This window comes from Myodes glareolus, chromosome 9 (genome assembly GCF_982192425.1).
Source record: "Myodes glareolus chromosome 9, mMyoGla1.1, whole genome shotgun sequence".
Lineage (NCBI taxonomy): Eukaryota > Metazoa > Chordata > Mammalia > Rodentia > Cricetidae > Myodes > Myodes glareolus.
In genome coordinates this window covers 73,873,269-73,890,403 of record NC_142034.1, presented here as the reverse complement: position 1 = coordinate 73,890,403, position 17,135 = coordinate 73,873,269, and the positions used below count along the sequence as shown (strand labels likewise).

Here is a 17,135-nt window from a genome sequence, read left to right as displayed (position 1 = left end):
TAGAGTTTAGGGGACAAGAGAACCCAGCTTCATAAACACTTGCACAAACCAGGAACCCGGAACGTCCCTCCTGGAATGAGTTTATTGGCTCCTCCCTCTTCATTGTGGAGTACGTACCACCTTGCAGTGGTACTGATCCCTTGTCCTTGTGGTGTGGAAGTTGTCCCCAGGGCCTGCATACAGGAAGACGCATGGTTGTGATTGTGATGTCTAAAAACAATATTGAGGGATTAATGGTGGCAAAAGACCTGCCTGTAGGATTAGCCGGTCACAGCCTTTAGGCCTGGGTCTGGCCCTGACCAGAGAATGTCAATGGTGCTATTGTTCATCTCAGGACCCATGGAACTGCTTGATATTTTGTTCAACACTGTCAGAACAATGGAGTCTTTAAGTGGTAAGATGCCCCAATAGAGGAGAAGAAATGACCTTTCAAACATATAAGGAGAAATTAGAGGCATGTTGCTTTTATAGACCATAGAATTAATACCTTCAGAAACCCAGATAAAAGCTCGACGAAGACCAATAATATGAGAGAGGCAGATACATTCTAATGTAGTTAGGTACAAAGAACTGATGGGGAACAAGTAATGGGCCAGAGCATCTGAAAACTGGCCTTAGAGGCCCTCTCTCATGTCAGCTGTTATGGAGAGAATCAAAGTGGAAGTGGCCAGGCATATCAACCACAACTAGATGCTAGGGACTGTCCCAGTGAAGTCGATCAAGCCCCTGACTCCTGTGGACAGTATAACTTCACAATGGCTTGGAACGGCCAGAGGGTAAAAGTCCTTATTTAGGTATTATTGGCATCGTAGTGAGCTGAGGTCTTGTACCATACCTTTGATGACTCTCTGCCTCCAGAAAGAGACCTTGAGTTCTGGAAGCTGGATTTGAGTGCAAAGTCTAGTATAACGGACACTGCTAGTTCTGCAGCTCAGATCTGCATTATGAATAATGACCATGGTGGTGATAGCAAGGAACATGGCAATAATAGTTGGAACTAAGTCAGAAGAGGGTCATGCGATTCAAATGAACCTCCCCAGAAGAACACGGATAAGGAGCGAGTGAGCAGGTGGGTTCAAAGGTGGCTGAAACAGAAGCAGATTCATGAGAAGAATGATTTAAATGACTCCACTCAAGCGTGGGTGACTGATGGCAACTTTCTTATAGAAGAACATTTAGAATAAAATGCATATAGACCATTTTCGTACATTTTTGTTCATTTGCTTCTCAACCTTAATTTTTATAATTTTATAATTATCTTAACAAACCGTGAACTTGATTGGTGTGGGAGAATTGTCTGTATTCTGTCAATCATGTTTTAAATAAATGCTGATTGGCCAGGCAGGAGGTGTAGGCGGGAAAACCAGACAGGAAGTGGAAATGATGCAAGGACAGCAGGAGAATTCTGGGAAGGAGGAAGCTGATTCCTCCCATTCCTGCCCAGATCACCGAAGCAGCAGGATGTGAGCTGCCCCACTGAAAAAGGTACTGAGCCACATGGCTAAAATAGATCAGAAAAGTGGGTTAATCAAGATGTGAGAGTTAGCTAATAAGTAGCCTGACCTAATGGGCCAATTAGCTTTATAACTTATAGAGTCCTGTGGGTGATTTTTCTCTGGGACTAAATAGCTGGGGGGGCAGGAAGGACAGAAAACCCCAACAAACAAGCCAGCCTTTCATGTTACACTTGATAAACTGACATTTATACTTTTAATGAAGTTTCATTTTGGTTCTAATACTTGGTAATTCAGGCCAATAAAAAAATACCACTTTCCAACTGAGGCAGTACTAAAAAGAGAGTAAACATACTTTGCCATTCTTAACATTCTCAAAACCCATGGCATCATGAAACTTGGCTCCCAGTAAATACAACGATCTTATTAAAAGACTCCACTGCGATTCTTTACGTATTCTCTTATATTGAGTAGTGAATGTCGTCATTCCCACAGCATATCCATACGAGCTGCATTCACATCACTTTTCTTCAAGATGATGCCTCTGATGCTGGATGAGGTTTGCAGTCTGGTTGAAGGCTTTCCCACATTTGCCACATTTATATGGTTTCTCTCCCGTGTGGATCCTCTGGTGCTGAGTGAGGTGTGTGCTTCGAACAAAAGCTTTCCCGCAGGTTTTACACTTGTACGGCTTTTCTCGTGTATGGATTCTCTTGTGCTGGGTAAGGGCTGAGTGGTCACTGAAGGCTTTCTCGCAGATGTGACACGTGTAAGGCTTTTCCCCCGTGTGAATCCTCTGATGCTGTGCGAGGGCTGACTGGTCCCTGAAGGCTTTCTCACACAAGCCACATTTGTAAGGTTTCTCTCCAGTGTGAATTTTCCGATGTCGCGCAAAGGATGAGTTATCCCTGAATGCTTTGCCACACTCGCTACACTTATATGGTTTCTCCCCTGTGTGAATTCTCTGGTGTTCCGTGAGGGAAGAGTTCACCCTGAAAGCCTTTCCACACTCATTGCATTCAAAGGGTTTCTCTCCGGTGTGTATTCTCTGGTGCTGAAGAAAACTTGTGCTCTGATTGAAGGCTTTCCCGCACTCATTACATTTATAGGGTTTGTCCCCACTGTGGGTGTTCTGGTGTTTGGTAAGATGCGCTCTGCAAACAAAGGCTTTGTCACAAACGTCACACTGGAAAGGCTTCTCTCCAGTATGTATTCTCTGGTGGTGGGAAAGGTGTATGTTCCGGATAAAGGCTTTCCCGCAAACATCACATTCAAAAGGCTTCTCTCCAGTATGGATTTTCTGGTGGTAGGTAAGCGAAGAGCTCACTGAGAAGGCCTTGCCACAGTCCTTACATTCATATGGTTTCTCACCAGTGTGAATTCTTTGGTGATGGATGAGGTGTGTACTCTGGTGAAAGGCTTTCCCACATTCTCTACATTCATAGCGCTTTTCTTTAATAGGCGTTTCCTGACTTGTGCTGAGTTTTTCAGTGTGAATTTTCTGGTGTGTCTTAAAGGTGGAACTCTTAGAGAAGGCTTTTCCACACTCACTGCATTCAAACACTTTTTTGTTTGCTTGAGATCTCTGACTTCGGATGGGTAGTGAGTTCCCTGTGCAGCCCTTCTCGGATGCCTGGACTTTCTGTCCACAAAGCTTTGCTGGAGTGTCCTGCTGGGTGAGGACCACTTGCTGCAACCTGACCTCCTGACCATCCCGGAATGTCCAGTCTAGCAGGTTAGCACATTCCCAGTGAGTCCCTCTGCTGACTCTATCCTTCATTATCCATTGATTCGATTTGTTTTTAGGGGTATCTGCCCTGAGAAATCTCTTACTCGTGGTCATTGTGATCCCCCCTGAAAGATATTGAAAACAGAAACGTCACTTTTTCCCTGGTGAAACAACTTGATGGAATGAGATGAACAGCCTGCTAATAACGCTAACAAAGAAACTGCAGTTGAAGACTTAACGTGGGAATATGAAGGGAAAGAGCCAGAGGCGTGAACACAGGAGTATGGTGGAGGCTTATCTAATGCTATACCTGAGGCAGGAGTGTTTGGGAGCTTGATTTCAAAGGTTGGAATTCTGAGAACAGTATTCATTTCTTTGTCATTAAATAGATTTCATCTTTTAAAGCTCAAAAATATCTAATATAGGCCAAGTTTGATTCATGCTTGTAATCCCAACATTTGAGAGGTTGAGGCAGATGGTCCACGATGAGTTTGAGGCTAACCTGGGTTAAAAGAGTAAAGTTTGGGGGATGCCTGTGATCAGATTGTTGACTATCCCGGTTGTCAGAGAGCCTTATGCAGTGACTGATGGAGGCACATTCAGAGACTCACGGCCAAACATTGGACCAAGTTCAGGGAATCCTGATAAGGAGAGGGAGGAGGGATTGTCGGAGCTGGAGGGTCAGGAACATCACAGGAAACCCCACAGAAATGGCTAGCCTGGCTCATGGGAACTCAAAAAGTCTGAACCAACAACCAGCAAGCCTTCATGAGACCAAACTGGGCCTTCTATGTATATGTGACAGTTGTGTAGCTTGGTCTATTTGTAGGATTCCTGGCAATGGGAGCAGGGGCTGTCTCTGGTGCTTTGGTTGGCTCATGGAAATCTATTCCTCAGGCTGAAATGCCATGCTCAGCCTAAATAGAGGGGGAGGTACTTGATCTTACAGGCAGCTTGATATGCCATACTTTGTTGATGCTCACGGAAGGCATCCCCCCTTTCTTAGTGAATATGGAGGAAGGCAGATAGGGGAAGGAAGTGGGAGGATAGGAGGGAAGGGAGGCTATGGTCAGGATGTAAAATAAATAAATAAATTTTTAAAAAGATTTGGGGAATAGAGAGATGGCTTAGTGGTTAAGAGCGCTGGCTGCTTTTCCAGAAGATCCAGGTTCATTTCCCAGCACTCACATAATGACTAATATACATCTGTTACCCCAGTTTCAGGGTATCTAATCCCTTCTGGCCTTTGCATGCACCAGGTACACAAATATACACACAGGAAAACACGAGCACGCACATAAATAAATAATAAAATCTTTTGAGAGAAAGAAGATTCTGTCTCCAAAACTTAGAGAAAGAGAGAAAGAAAGAGAGAGAGCATGCATAAATTTGGGGGTGGAGGATCTAAAAAGGAGGAGGAAAACAACATGAGCAAAATAAATTGTATGAAAAAATGTAATGAATCAAAGAAGGCACACAAAAATACAAGGGGCGATATTCCAGGAGCACAATAGCTAATCCCCTGCTGTGTGTACACCTAGGGCAGAACTTCAAAATACTCAAAGTCAAACCAGAGCAAACAGCAGGAGAGTGATGCATGTCTACAGAATTGACATGTCAAAGGAGAAACCATGACAATGGGAAGTCTTTGAACTAAATGGAGCTGTCAGTACAGATACCAGCCAAGGCTTCCAAACAGGAAATATACAGATAAACTGACTATTAACATCAAGAGATTAAAAAAAGAGAAAACTAATCCAATAAAGAAGGAAACAATAAAGAAAACAAGCTATCAAGAGATTTAAAAAGCAAGAATTTAAAAACCTGATATGCCTTTAACAAGACAAGGGAGGACATGAAAGAAGCCTGTGTTACTAATGCCAGTCTCCAGCAGTGTTCCTGTGAGGTGCCTATGTGGATTTTCTTTGTGTTTCCTCCACTTAGAGTGTACGGTACTTCAAGGGTTGACGCAGCACCAGGACAGAGTTCACACAGGCTTGCAAGATAAAAACATTACCAGAGACAGAATGGCAACCATGGTGGTTTGGCTCAAGCTTCCAGGAGAGTGTAACAACATGAACGTACAAAACAAAATCTAAACGAGCCTGTATCTACAAAACACTTAGAATCATCAACACAAACTGCCTCACAGGGAAAACTTCATCATGAGCACATAATAGCTTGAGTTAGATGAGATGGCCAGCCCAGAGTCTCAGCACTGGGGAGACAGAGGCAGGAGAATCACAAATCCAAGGCCAACCAGGGCTATATAAAGAGTTCCAGACCAGCTTAAGCTATACAGCAAGACCCTACCTCAAAAAAAAAAATCAAAATTGAGCTGGGGAGTGGTGGCACACCCCTTTAATTCCAGGGCTCAGGAGGCAGAGGCAGGTGAGTTTATGAGACTCTGTGAGCTTGAGGCCAGCCTGGTCTACAGAAGTAGTTCTGGGACAGCCAGGGCTACATAATGAGATCCTACCTCAAAAAACAAACAAACAAACATAAAAAACAAAATTGGTTAATGCTGCGGGAGCGTCTTCCGCTCCGTCAGCCAATAGCCACTGAAATAGTAGCCCACTGGGGCGTGGTATATTTCTCTTTTAAAAAGAGCCGCAAGTCTTGGCTTGGGCCTCTTGGTTCCGGCTCCTGCTCCAGCGACTAGGCACCCTTCCTGACGGTTTATGGTGTATGTAAGTTTTACCCCCCAAAATAAATACCCTCTTAAAACATAATTGGTGTGGGATTGATTCGCCATTAGATTAATACTTGGAAAAGAAGAAATTAAAATGTCATCATTTGACATAATTATGTTATTTATTTATTTATTTATTTTAATGTGTATCCCAGGCTGGCCTCGAATTCCAGATCCTCTGCCTCCTTCAGCATAAACTACCAGCCTGCACCACCAGAACTGGCTGTACCTATATTCTTATAAAATGCCATATAAGAATTAATTAGGGAATGTCAAAATTACAGTATATCAATACATACATAAGTAATTAGAAAGTAATTAAAAAATGACACTCCCCAAAGATGAATTTTACATCAAAAGCATCAACACTGTAGAGTAAATACGGGTTGACAAAAGATGAGCAGGACTGTTATTCCTCAGACAATAACATTTCAAAGAAATTAGCAAAAACCTAAAAACAGTAGGAATATTCCATAGCCAAAGGAAAAGAATACTCTAAATTCCCCACTTAAACTATACATTTGGGAAAATTCTGCCCAATATCTTATCAGGAATTTTGCAGAAACTGAATGGGCAAGGCTAAAATTCTAAATGCAATAAACAGCAAGACTGGAAAACGTGTGTTGACGAGTATAAGACTCATTACAACTCCAGAGTAATTGGGAGCGTTAGAATAGCATGAGATTAGACAGAGTGCAATGATGGCTCATACACAGACTCACAGAACGGACTACAGGACCCGGAATTGACCCATATATTAGCAGCCGGAGTATGCCTGACAAGGGGAGGGGAGGGACACTCGGGGAAATATGGTCTTTTTAGTAAGTGATCCTGGTAAGTTGGAAACCCAGAGAGAAAATCAAATTGTGGGCCTAAAGATGGAAGATAAAATAATAGAGCTATGAGAGAGAATAGACTTTCATCAGTTAAGATGCCTTCAAAGGGGACACAAGGGGTGGGGAGATGACCAGGTGAGTGATCTGTAGTCTCAGCACTCCTATGGGGAGATGGGACGTGGGGACAGGAGTACTGCCCGGGACCTCGCAGGCCAACTAGGCTAGAGTATGAATACAAAAGCAGAAACAGGAGACACCCTGCCTCAAAACCAAGGAGGGAATCAAATCCTGAAAAGCTGTCCTCTGACCTCTTCCCCCACTGCCCTTCCACAATACAGTTTTAAAAAGACACAAGCAGTAGCCACAGAAAGAAAAAGAACTATAATACATCACACTGCCTTAAACATTGAAATAAACATTGAAAACTTGTGTTTATCAGACGGCAACATTGTTTAGAGTGGGAACCGAAATCCTCACTATCCAGTCCTCCAAATCCATTAGAGGAGGTCAGACAGAAAGGGAGAGAAGTCTTACAGACTCTAAGCAGTAGCATGCTTAGGCGTTTTAAGTAGATAAAGCTATAATGAGTCTCAGCGTCATCAACTGAGACACTCCGCACACCCTCCAGAGTGCCGGCACACTCCAAGGGTGTGAAAGGACGTGAGCTCCGCTTTTCTGCTGGTTGGAACAGAAGTCAGCACAAGCATTGTGGAAACTACTTCGCTAGGGACACACTGGACAAAAACGTGCACGCACGTGATTTCTATAAGCCGGAGAACTGGTCACAGCTGTCAAGCATTCCGTAAGACCTCCAAGGCAGAAGGAAACCAGACGCCACACAGCATCCCCACACTGCGACCAGTCTCTGTGGTAAATCACAGAGGGTCATGAGGGTGAGCCAGCTGCTGCCGCATGCCACGTGACTTGAAAGAGATGGCAGATAGAGACGAGTGAAGTCCTCACAAGCCCATTACATAATTTAAGAAAGGACAAAATAAATGTGTTACCATTGGATCAAAAGAAAGAGAAGGGAGGGGCTGGAGAGATGGCTCAGAGGTTAAGAGCACTGACTGCTCTTCCGCAGGTCCTGAGTTCAATTCCCAGCAACCACATGGTGGCTCACGACCATCTGTAATGAGATCTGGTGCCCTCTTCTGGCATACAAGCGTACATGGAAGGGATGTTGTATACATAATAAATAAATAAAAATCTTTAAAAAAAAAAAAAGAAAGAGAAGGGACTGGGAGTAAGGGTTACTGGGGTCACAGTAATTTTTCTTTATATGAATGTTGGTTATATAGATATGTTCATGTTGTTAAAATTTATTGGATTATACAGTTAAAATATACATACTTTTCTATATTACACATTACTTCAAAATCAGTTTACTTAAAAAAAAATTAGAATAGGACCAGGGAGATGGATCAGTGGTAAAGGTGATTTTAAATATCAAAGGTTGTGTCTCAATACCATGCTCTATTCAAAGAAAGTTTACATTTACCTTTACAAGGGGGGGGCAGAGAATGACAGCAGTTCAAAGACCACTGGGAATGAAAAGTTCAATGTCATCTCACATGCAGAATTTAGAGATCTAGCCAGGGTGGTAGCCGAGAACACTTGTAGAGGTCAAAGGTTAACTCTGGGTGGCTTCCTCTACCCTCCAATGCCAGGGTTACAGATGTATGATGTCATGTACAGCTTTACCCAAGAGGTGGCCTTCTGAAGTCAGGTCCCTGTGTTTGCACAGCGAGCATTTACACATTAAGCCACCCCCAAGTCTGAACCTCATTAATTTTTAGTTCCTAGTAGAATGAGCTATGAGGAGGCAAGATTTGGCTGGAGAAGGCATGTTGCTATGAGTATGTCTTGTTCCTGACCCCTTTCTATTTTGTCCCTTAGCTTCCAGGCCACCATGAAGTGGAAGTTTCCTCCCCACTTCTCTATGGTGCTTCTGTCTTGCTACGGGGCCAAAAGCAATGGAGCCAGCTCACCATGGACTACAAACTCTGAAACTGAGCTGGAATAGACTTTCCTTCTGAGGTCCTTCCTTCATTTCTCTCAGTTATTTTGCCACAGCAACACAATAAGACCCAGAAAAGAAGTCCAGGAAATACTGACACAAAACAAAGCTAGTGTGGCTGAAAAGAGAAAGCTCAGTCAGCACCTTGGGGACCTGACTTCCCTTTCTGGTACCAGTGGTAGTGCGGGGAATGGGACTCACAACTGCCTGTAACTCCAGCTACAGGATGCCCTCTTCTGGTCTCTGAGAGCACTGCACCCACGTGCACTGCCATGCTACCCGACCCTGCCCATTAAAATAAAAATAAAAAAAGCCAGATGTGGTGGTACACATCACTCTGAGTTTGAGGCCAGTCTGCTCTACAGAGCAAGTTCCAGGACAGCCAGATCTACACAGAGAAACCCTGTCTTGAAAAAACCACCACCCACACCACCACCAATTACTACCACAACATTTGAAACCAAGTTAGTGGCTTTCTGGTGTACTAGGAGGAAGATGTGAGGAACCATACTGAACTTCAATGGTGGGGTTAGATCTGTTGTGGGAGTATCTTCCGCTGCCTCAGCCAATAGTCGCTGAAGCACGAGCCCACAGTTAGCCAATAGCTGCTGAAATACCAGCCCACTGGGGCGTGGTATATTTCTCTTTTAAAAAGAGACACAGATCCGGATCAGGCCCTCTTGGTTCCGGCTCCTGCTCCCGGCTCCTGCTCCGGTGACTAGGCTCCCTTCCTGACGGTTTATGGTGTATGTAAGTTTTACCCCCCAAAATAAATAACCCCTTAAAACATAACTGGTGTGGGATTGATTCGCCAATATAGATCTCTTTCTTAAACTGGGCGGCAGGATACAAATAATGCATCTTTATCACTGCTTAAACTCCTTAGGGCTGGGTACACAGGTTAGTGGTAGAGAATGTATGAGGCTCTCAGTTCAACCCCCAATATTGAAAACAGAAGTAGAACTTTTGCTGGGCAAAGTAGCACATAATTTCAGCACGTAAATGTTGAAAAGTTATGCTATTTTTATAGTCAGAGCACAAGATTCAAAATAAGTGTATTTTAAGGTCAAAAAAGAAAATATAATGCTAAGTGGAAGGTCATTATATCAGCTCTAAAAATATTCCTAATAAATTGCAATGAAGACAGAGAATAAGAGGACAAAACACAAAAGAAAATGATAAATGGGGGTGGGGATGATGGCTCAGCGGGTAAGAGTGCTTGCTGAGGTCCCATGAGACCCTGAGTTTGTATTCCTAGCACTGTGCAAAGACTGAGTGTGGTCACAAGCAGCTGTAACCCCAGCCATGGAGAGGACAGTGGCAGAGACAGGAAAATCACTGGAGCTTGTTGGCCACCAGACTAGCTGAAAAACAGCCAGCTTCAGGTTCAGTGAAAGAGCCTGCCTCAAGGGAATAAGGCAGAGAGTGATGCTCAACATCCTCCTGCTTCTGTATACGTAGGTATCTGTACACACATGCACACTTGCATACATGCACACACACACACTTGCACACACACACACACACACACAAATAAACAAAATTATAAGTGAAACTCTGCATGGTTATAAATGAATACATTCATAGATCAAACAAGAATTGAGAGTTAAAGGGTACGAGACATGGAGGCATAAACAAGGAAGGATGTATAAAAACGGCCAGGAGGCACTTGAGGTCTAGTAGTTTTCCTTGGGATGGTGCGGGAGAATTGTCTGTATTCTGTCAATCATATTTTAAATAAATGCTGATTGGCCAGGCAGGAAGTATAGGCGGGAAAACCAGACAGGAAGTAGAGGTGGAGCAAAGAGAACAGGAATATCCTGGAAAGCAGGAAGCTCCCTCCATCATTCCTGCCCAGACCACCGAAGAAGCAACATGTGAACTGACAGCTGAAAAAGGTACCAAGCCATATGGCTAACACAGACAAGAATTATGGGCTACTGTAAGATATAAGAATTAGTTAATAGGAAGCCTGAGCTAATGGGTCAATCAGCTTTTCTAACTTAGAGAGATCTCTGTGGTTGATTTTCTCTGGGGCTCTCCAGCTGTGGGAACTGGGCAGGACAGAAACCCCAACAAGCTGGCCCTCATGTTACATTGGGATGCTGCATGGTTAAAAGGAACATGGAGAAGGGAAGAAAACGCAACAGTTTTGGAGTCAGGTGGGTTTGTGCTAATCCCAACCTTCCACCCAAGAGCAGCATGAAATCAGCCCAAATCCATTATCTCCACTGGGAGGGGTCAGCTGCAGAGGGCATCCGTTAAGGATTAAATGTGTCGGCAAGCACAAAGGCCTACCCCAGACCACCCCGTGCAGCACTTAGCTCGCCGCTCTCTGTCAGCTTGTGGCCCAGAGGAGAGAAAACATTAAAAGCAAAACCATCTATCATGATGTTTTTCTTTCTTGATTAAAAATAACTGTCTAAGAATGAGAATTGGCAAAGATGCAGGCAAAGAGAAAAAGCCTTATTTCCTACTGGTGGGAGTGTAAAGTACAGCCATATGGAAATCAGGATGGAGATTTCTCAAAAAAAATTAAAAATAGAATTACCATATGACCCAGCTATCTCATGCTTGAACAGAAGAGATACCCAAAGCACCCTACATCCCACATCTCATCCATGTCTATTGGTGCTTAATTCACAATAGCCAGAGAACGGAACCAGCATAGACGTCCATCAACAGGTAACGGTAATGAAAATGTGGCACCTATACATAGTGAATTTTATGAAACCATAAAGAAAAAGGCAAATTTCAGGAACATGAAAGGAGAGAGAAAGTATTATATTATGCGAGGTAACTCAGACTCAGAAGGGAATATTACATGTTCATCCCAGCTAGTAGTGTTTCTATGTGTTGTATGGATATAGGCTATGAAACAAGAAAGAGACGGTGAGAGGGGAAGAGAGATGCTGAGAAGGGGCGGGCAATAGGACATATGCGACACAAAAGTGGAAAAGAGGTTGGGGGAGGGTAGGTGGGTATGGGGGAGGGGTCAGAGGAGGCTGGGAGAGGGTAGGTGGGTATGGGGAGGGGTCAGAGGGATGGGGAAAAGAGGGTGAGAATCAACAAAACCTTCTCAATCTTCCTAATGCTGTGACCCTTTAGTTTCTCATGTTGTGGTGAGATTATTTTTGTTGCTACTTCATAACTGTAATTTTGCTACTGTTATGAGTCATAATATAAATATCTATGTTTTCCAATGGTCTTAGGTGACCCCTGTAGAAAGGTCATTCAATCCCCAAAGGGGTCTTGACCCTTAGGTTGAGAAACATTGACCTAGAACTTCATGTATGCTCTACCACTGTGCTGTATCAGTGGTAAATTAAATATTTTTAATAACTGCAATTTTGAGTTATGCTGATTAAAGTCCATCAAAAATTGAGTCCTAGACATTGGAGGTGGGTAGATAGAAATCAACTATAAAATATAAACCTCTACCTATTTCACTGGATTGCAGTGAAAAAAATAGTAATAGGTATTAAAAGGTACTTTATAGGTCAAGTGTGGTGGCACACGTCTTTAATCCCAGCACTTGGGAGGCAAAGGCAGGTGGATTTCTATGAGTTCAAGGTTAGCCTGGTCTACATAGCAAGTTTCAGGACAGCCAGGCCTGTGTAGAGAGAGACTCTGCCTCCCTTACCCCCACCAAAGATATTTTACAGCATGTTACACACTCCAGGAAAGTGTAACGTTGCAGCATCGTAGGCAAGGCAGGGAGCTTTGTCAAACACTTCAAAGCAGCAGAAAGGCATATCCCCATCGGTGATTCCTCAGGACAAGTGACAGTCGCCGAGCTGTCACGTTCTCACCATCCCAGGCAGCCAGTCTCACCAACAGCCACACGCTGCGCTAAGTGTGAGTAATATAGCAAAATATATGAAGGCCCTGGCCCTGCTGGCATCTGCAGCCAAGCACACAGCCTGGCACAGGGGGCAGGTGGACGTGACTTGAATATACGTTCATGTGCTTAGAGAAACGAGAGGGAAGTGAGGACATGCGTGGGGCTTTGCTGGAAAGAGGGGAGCTTCAACAAGCACAGACCTGTCTCCGGAGCCCTAGGAGACTCCTCACTAGAGACGTGCAGGCAGCTTCTGCACATCGAATTTAAGAGAGGTCACTCCAACACAGGAGTGGGGGAAGATGACTGCTAATTTTTAAAAAATTTATTTTCATTTATGTGTATGGATGTGTGTGCAGTGTGCCTATGGAGGCCAGATGAGGATGCTGGACCCCCTGGAGCTGGAGTTACGGGTAACTATGAGCTGCCCAGTGTGGGTGCTGGAGACTGAAGTCGGGTCCTCTGGAGGGGGCAGGCACTCTTACCTGCGGAGCCACCTCTCCAGCCCCAGACATCTAATTCATGTGAAACAAAGAGAGAAAAGAAACAATGGAAGGAAGGGCTCAGAGAAGTACAGACTTCCATAACAGATGCCAGTCTGGATACACATGCTGGAACAATGTGGACCAGGCCTGCCACATTTGCGAAGACCTCATTCCTCCCAGTGTCCCACATGCATGATTCTTACCAAGAACAAAGCCTTCTCGAGCATCCTCTGTCACGCATTTGTCTGCTTTCTCCAGGTGACAAAACACATCTGGGTTGGATCCCGAGAGTCCTGTTTTTGAAGGAGGAAGAAAAATTGACCTTCTCTGTTCATAATGGAGACAGGAGTCATTGTAAGGATGAGACCTGGTCCTCAGAACTTTCTGGAAATGGTGATCAGATAGGAAGGGGAGCATGTTGGCAAGTGTGGACGGAGGAGTGGTTTGGGCCTGACACAGTCTGTTCCCACACTCTCTTACTTGGGACACATCACAGCTAAGACTTCAGCAGAGCTCTGGGGGCACTAAGGGGGCAGACACATGGTAGACATGAAGGCAGTATCATCAGCAGGTCCAGCTCCAATCCACTCTGCTCCTTGGCAGTCCAGGGGGCCCGGCTTACCCAGCGAGACCAGGTTGCTGTAGTTCTCCATCATCACGTCCCGGTACAGGGCCCTCTGGGCAGAGCTCAGCCGGCCCCACTCCTCCTGGGTGAAGAGCACAGCCACATCCTTGAAGGTAACCAAGTCCTGAAACAGAGAACCCTTTCTTACCGGCCAGGAGATACGGCAGGGAAACTGATCCTGGCTGTCCCAGCAGCTCATGGGAACCTTTCGTCTGCGGGAAGCTGGTGTTCAGGGAGGGACAAGCAAGGCATCTATCTCTTCAGCATCTCCTAGTGGTTGAGTTTTGTGCAGAAGGCATACTTCGTCCCCCACTTTGACACCAGTCCTAGAGAAATAGTGAGACTGTGAACTTGTTTCCTTTGCCCACAACATCTCCCGTCTAGCTCCACAGCCCTAATGTAGCGGGAGCAGTGTCGGCACAACACACACTTCCATGTGGTGATGACGGTTTAGATAAGCATACTGCACTTGCAGTAATATGGACGCATAATGCAGACAGTATTGTACAGCAGCCAACACCTGATAAGGACAGCAAACAACGTTCATACACCTATTGTGCTGTTTTAAATCATTATTTTAGAGCATACTCCTGTACATTCAAGAAATCTTTACTGTAGAACAGCATGCCATGTGTTCCCAGCAGCCACCTCACGTGTTTCATGTTTTCCACGTCTCCGGAGTACACTAGGAGGTCAGACTGAATGACTGACCCACACCATCTAGGCCAGGAGGAATATTCTCTGTGTTCACATCAAGATGAAACAGCTTCCCAATGCACTGCCCAGGACGCATCCACGTCGTTTGCTGGCAGACAACCGCTGTTTTCAATAAGTCTTACTTTTCTTTGACTGCTCATCTATCCATCCCGACACCTGTGTGAGTGTGAATGTGCGTGCGTACACACACACACACACACACACATCACGGAAGTGATCATTCTATGCTATGACACCATGTCTTCTCTGATTATAACTCCTCTCCTCCTTGGAAATTCTCTCTCGGGAATCTGAAATTTAGCGTGGAAAACAGTACCTCTCACAGTGTGGTCTTCACAATGAGCTAGCGTGCACTGAGAAAGAAGGGGCAAGTGGAAATTAAAAAAACGCCCCGTTAGTTTAAGATAGCTTAATTAAGTTTGTTACCTGTGCCCAAGGTCTCGGTACACATCAGGGAGCCAAGAAACACTGGCTGAAGTGAACCTGGGCATTGATTCCTCGAGAAGTGTTATTCATCTCAGGTGTTTAACACAGACCTGGCACATTTTACATCCCTAAGTTATGTCTGCCCAGTGGCAGCCAACATAAACAGTGTTTAACTGCTATGCCTCAGATATGATTCACTCCTCCAGTGTCCGTGTGCCTGGTGTCGGTGCAAATGTGTGGGGAGGTGGGAAATCTGTGAGAAGTGGCGCTTATATGGGAAGTGAGAAATGGGGCATGTCTCTCTGGATGGCAGGGGCTGCTATGAGCAGGTTCTTACAACACCGCCGGCTCTCTTTCTGGTTTCCTCTCCCCACACCCCTCTCTTTCCTGTCTTGTGGTGCCATTTACTACATATAATGCAGCATAGAGCCCTTGCTACACATGGCTGTCCAATCTTGAACGTTCAACCTCTAAATAAAGTGCCTTTGCTCATAAAAACAAGAGGAGAGTGAGCAGCCAGCAAGCAGGAACTGACTGGTCGTTCGCCTAACTTCTCACCTCCGGAGTGTTCCTGTCCTCCCATAACCCACTCACCTGGACCAGGGCTGGGAGGTGGCTGACAGCCATCCTTCTTCTCCGGTGAGCTCTCTGAGGACCACCAAGCACTGAGAAGGTAGCCGAGGAACTTAGCAACTGTGGGGTTCCTCAGACTAGAGGCATCGGCGCACCTGTTATGAGAGGGTTGGGTCTAAAGTCACAGGGTGTGAGCCTGAACATTCCAATCCTGGCATCCTCAGTACCACCCCAAGCAATGAGTTTTTTGGTTAGTTTCCTCCAGTTCCCTACTGATTTCGAGAGACTCTGTCCTGGCCTCGTCTGTAAGGTGACTTGCTCACCGTGCCTTTGCCCCTTCGCATCTTCCCTGTGGTCAGCGCCTCCAATCCGCCTATTCTGCATCTTAAACACTTTGACTTCCCCCGTGCAGAAAGCTTGCCCCAGCTGCAGTTCTCATTCTGTCCTCTCCCCTACAGGTATGCTTGGGAGTCTGAAGACTCTTTCCTCCTGGGACAGTTTGATCCCAGTTTGAGAGGAAAGGAGGAGGGAAAAGAGTCGACTTCTTTCTTCTGAAACGGGAAGGGAACTAAGCAAGTCGGATCTTCAGTTAGAAACCTTGCAGGCCAAACTCTTGTGTGATCTCGGGATTCTCCTTTGGGTTTGGTTAAGGGACCTGGAGTCAAAGGCAGTTTATTTGTGTGGTGTGTCTCTCTGTGTGTGCATGGGGGCTGTGGGAGAAGAGAGGGTCATTCACACAAGTCACCCTCCACCGCTTTGTCAAGTCCAGGGGCTGCACTGCAGTTGCCGGTTCTCAAGTTCCTCAGACAGGACTCAAAGCCCCACCGGGAATATACTCATCAATAGGATGCAGCAGCCTTCCTGAGTCTGTTCCTAGACACGCTAGAGGTCCTGACCCACCCTTCTACATATGTAGTCATGTTCGGATCCCTCAGTTCCACCACAAGACCATCCTGCCGCTCCTTTCTCTGTGTGGAGTCAAATCTCAGTACGCGTGTTGCAAAGTTAAGGGCATGGGATCCAAGTCCTCTAAAACAGACCACAACTCAGCCTTGCTCGGCGTCCCTTCCGCCCTTCCCCCAGACCTGACAACCGCTCTGTAGCTTGGCTCTGGACGTTGTTGATCACCGCGGGGCTGCCCTTCGAGGCGCCTCCATCGCGGCGACAGAGCATAGCCGCCACATAACAATCAGGACACAATGAGCTGGAGCCTGCTGCCTAAAGCGGAATTGCGCCTGCGCGTTGCTCCGGGACCCAGGGACCCAAATTCCCACAAATCACTGTGCTGCAACTCTAGGGTTTTGGGACTCTTTCCCAGAGGGAGAGTGGGAGGCGAAAGTGATGCTGTACGCCTGCGCAGAGCGGCTTTGTGGGTTGAACTACAGTTCCCAGAAGGCTTCGTGGAGGCACTGAACCGCAGTTCCACTGATAGCGGAGCGAGAAACATTGTGGTCCTTTGGAGGCTGCCCAGGATTTTGTTATCGCCAGGGAGCTCGACTCTGCGACCTGCGACTAAAGCCCGGGAAGTTCCAGAAACCGAGAGGCAGGGAAAAGGTTGGAAAGACTGTCAGCATCACACTTTCTGACTGGCGGACAGGCAGGGGGCGCACGGAGCCCCTCAGGTAGCGGAGCGGCCTGTCACCCAGGTGCTTGGGGATGAGAGTTGGAACGGACTGGAGGCGAAGACTCTGGAGGTCAACAAGTCTCTCTGGGGCCGCGGGGTGGAGCCTGCGAGGG

At 45.8% G+C, this 17,135-nt stretch overlaps 1 protein-coding gene across 2 annotated transcripts; it reads right to left on the bottom strand.

Moving 5' to 3' along the window:
• Nucleotides 1-1,674: 1,674 nt before the first annotated feature.
• Nucleotides 1,675-16,672, bottom strand: Znf454 (zinc finger protein 454). Of its 2 annotated transcripts, XM_048451707.3 has the most exons (5): nt 16,484-16,672; nt 15,420-15,553; nt 13,680-13,806; nt 13,261-13,350; nt 1,675-3,308 (listed from the first exon to the last, which is right to left on the bottom strand). In XM_048451707.3, exons 2-5 carry the CDS (start codon nt 15,450-15,452, stop codon nt 1,975-1,977), a joined length of 1,584 nt encoding a protein of 527 aa, XP_048307664.3. In that variant the 5' UTR covers nt 15,453-15,553; nt 16,484-16,672; the 3' UTR covers nt 1,675-1,974. The 2 variants fall into 2 exon arrangements, with proteins under 2 accessions (XP_048307664.3, XP_048307655.3); XM_048451698.3 differs by lacking the exon at nt 16,484-16,672 and having other exon boundaries at nt 13,680-14,008; nt 15,420-15,550.
• Nucleotides 16,673-17,135: the final 463 nt, after the last annotated feature.

What these genes read in the sequence shown, in the direction of transcription:
- Znf454 (XM_048451698.3), bottom strand. Translation starts at nt 13,881, where the DNA reads ATGAGCTGCTGGGACAGCCAGGATCAGTTTCCCTGCCGTATCTCCTGG. An exon ending in CAGCAACCTGGTCTCGCTGG is followed by an intron (nt 13,351 to 13,679) that starts GTAAGCCGGGCC and finishes CTTCAAAAACAG; the next exon opens with GACTCTCGGGATCCAACCCA. An exon ending in TCGAGAAGGCTTTGTTCTTG is followed by an intron (nt 3,309 to 13,260) that starts GTAAGAATCATG and finishes AATATCTTTCAG; the next exon opens with GGGGGATCACAATGACCACG.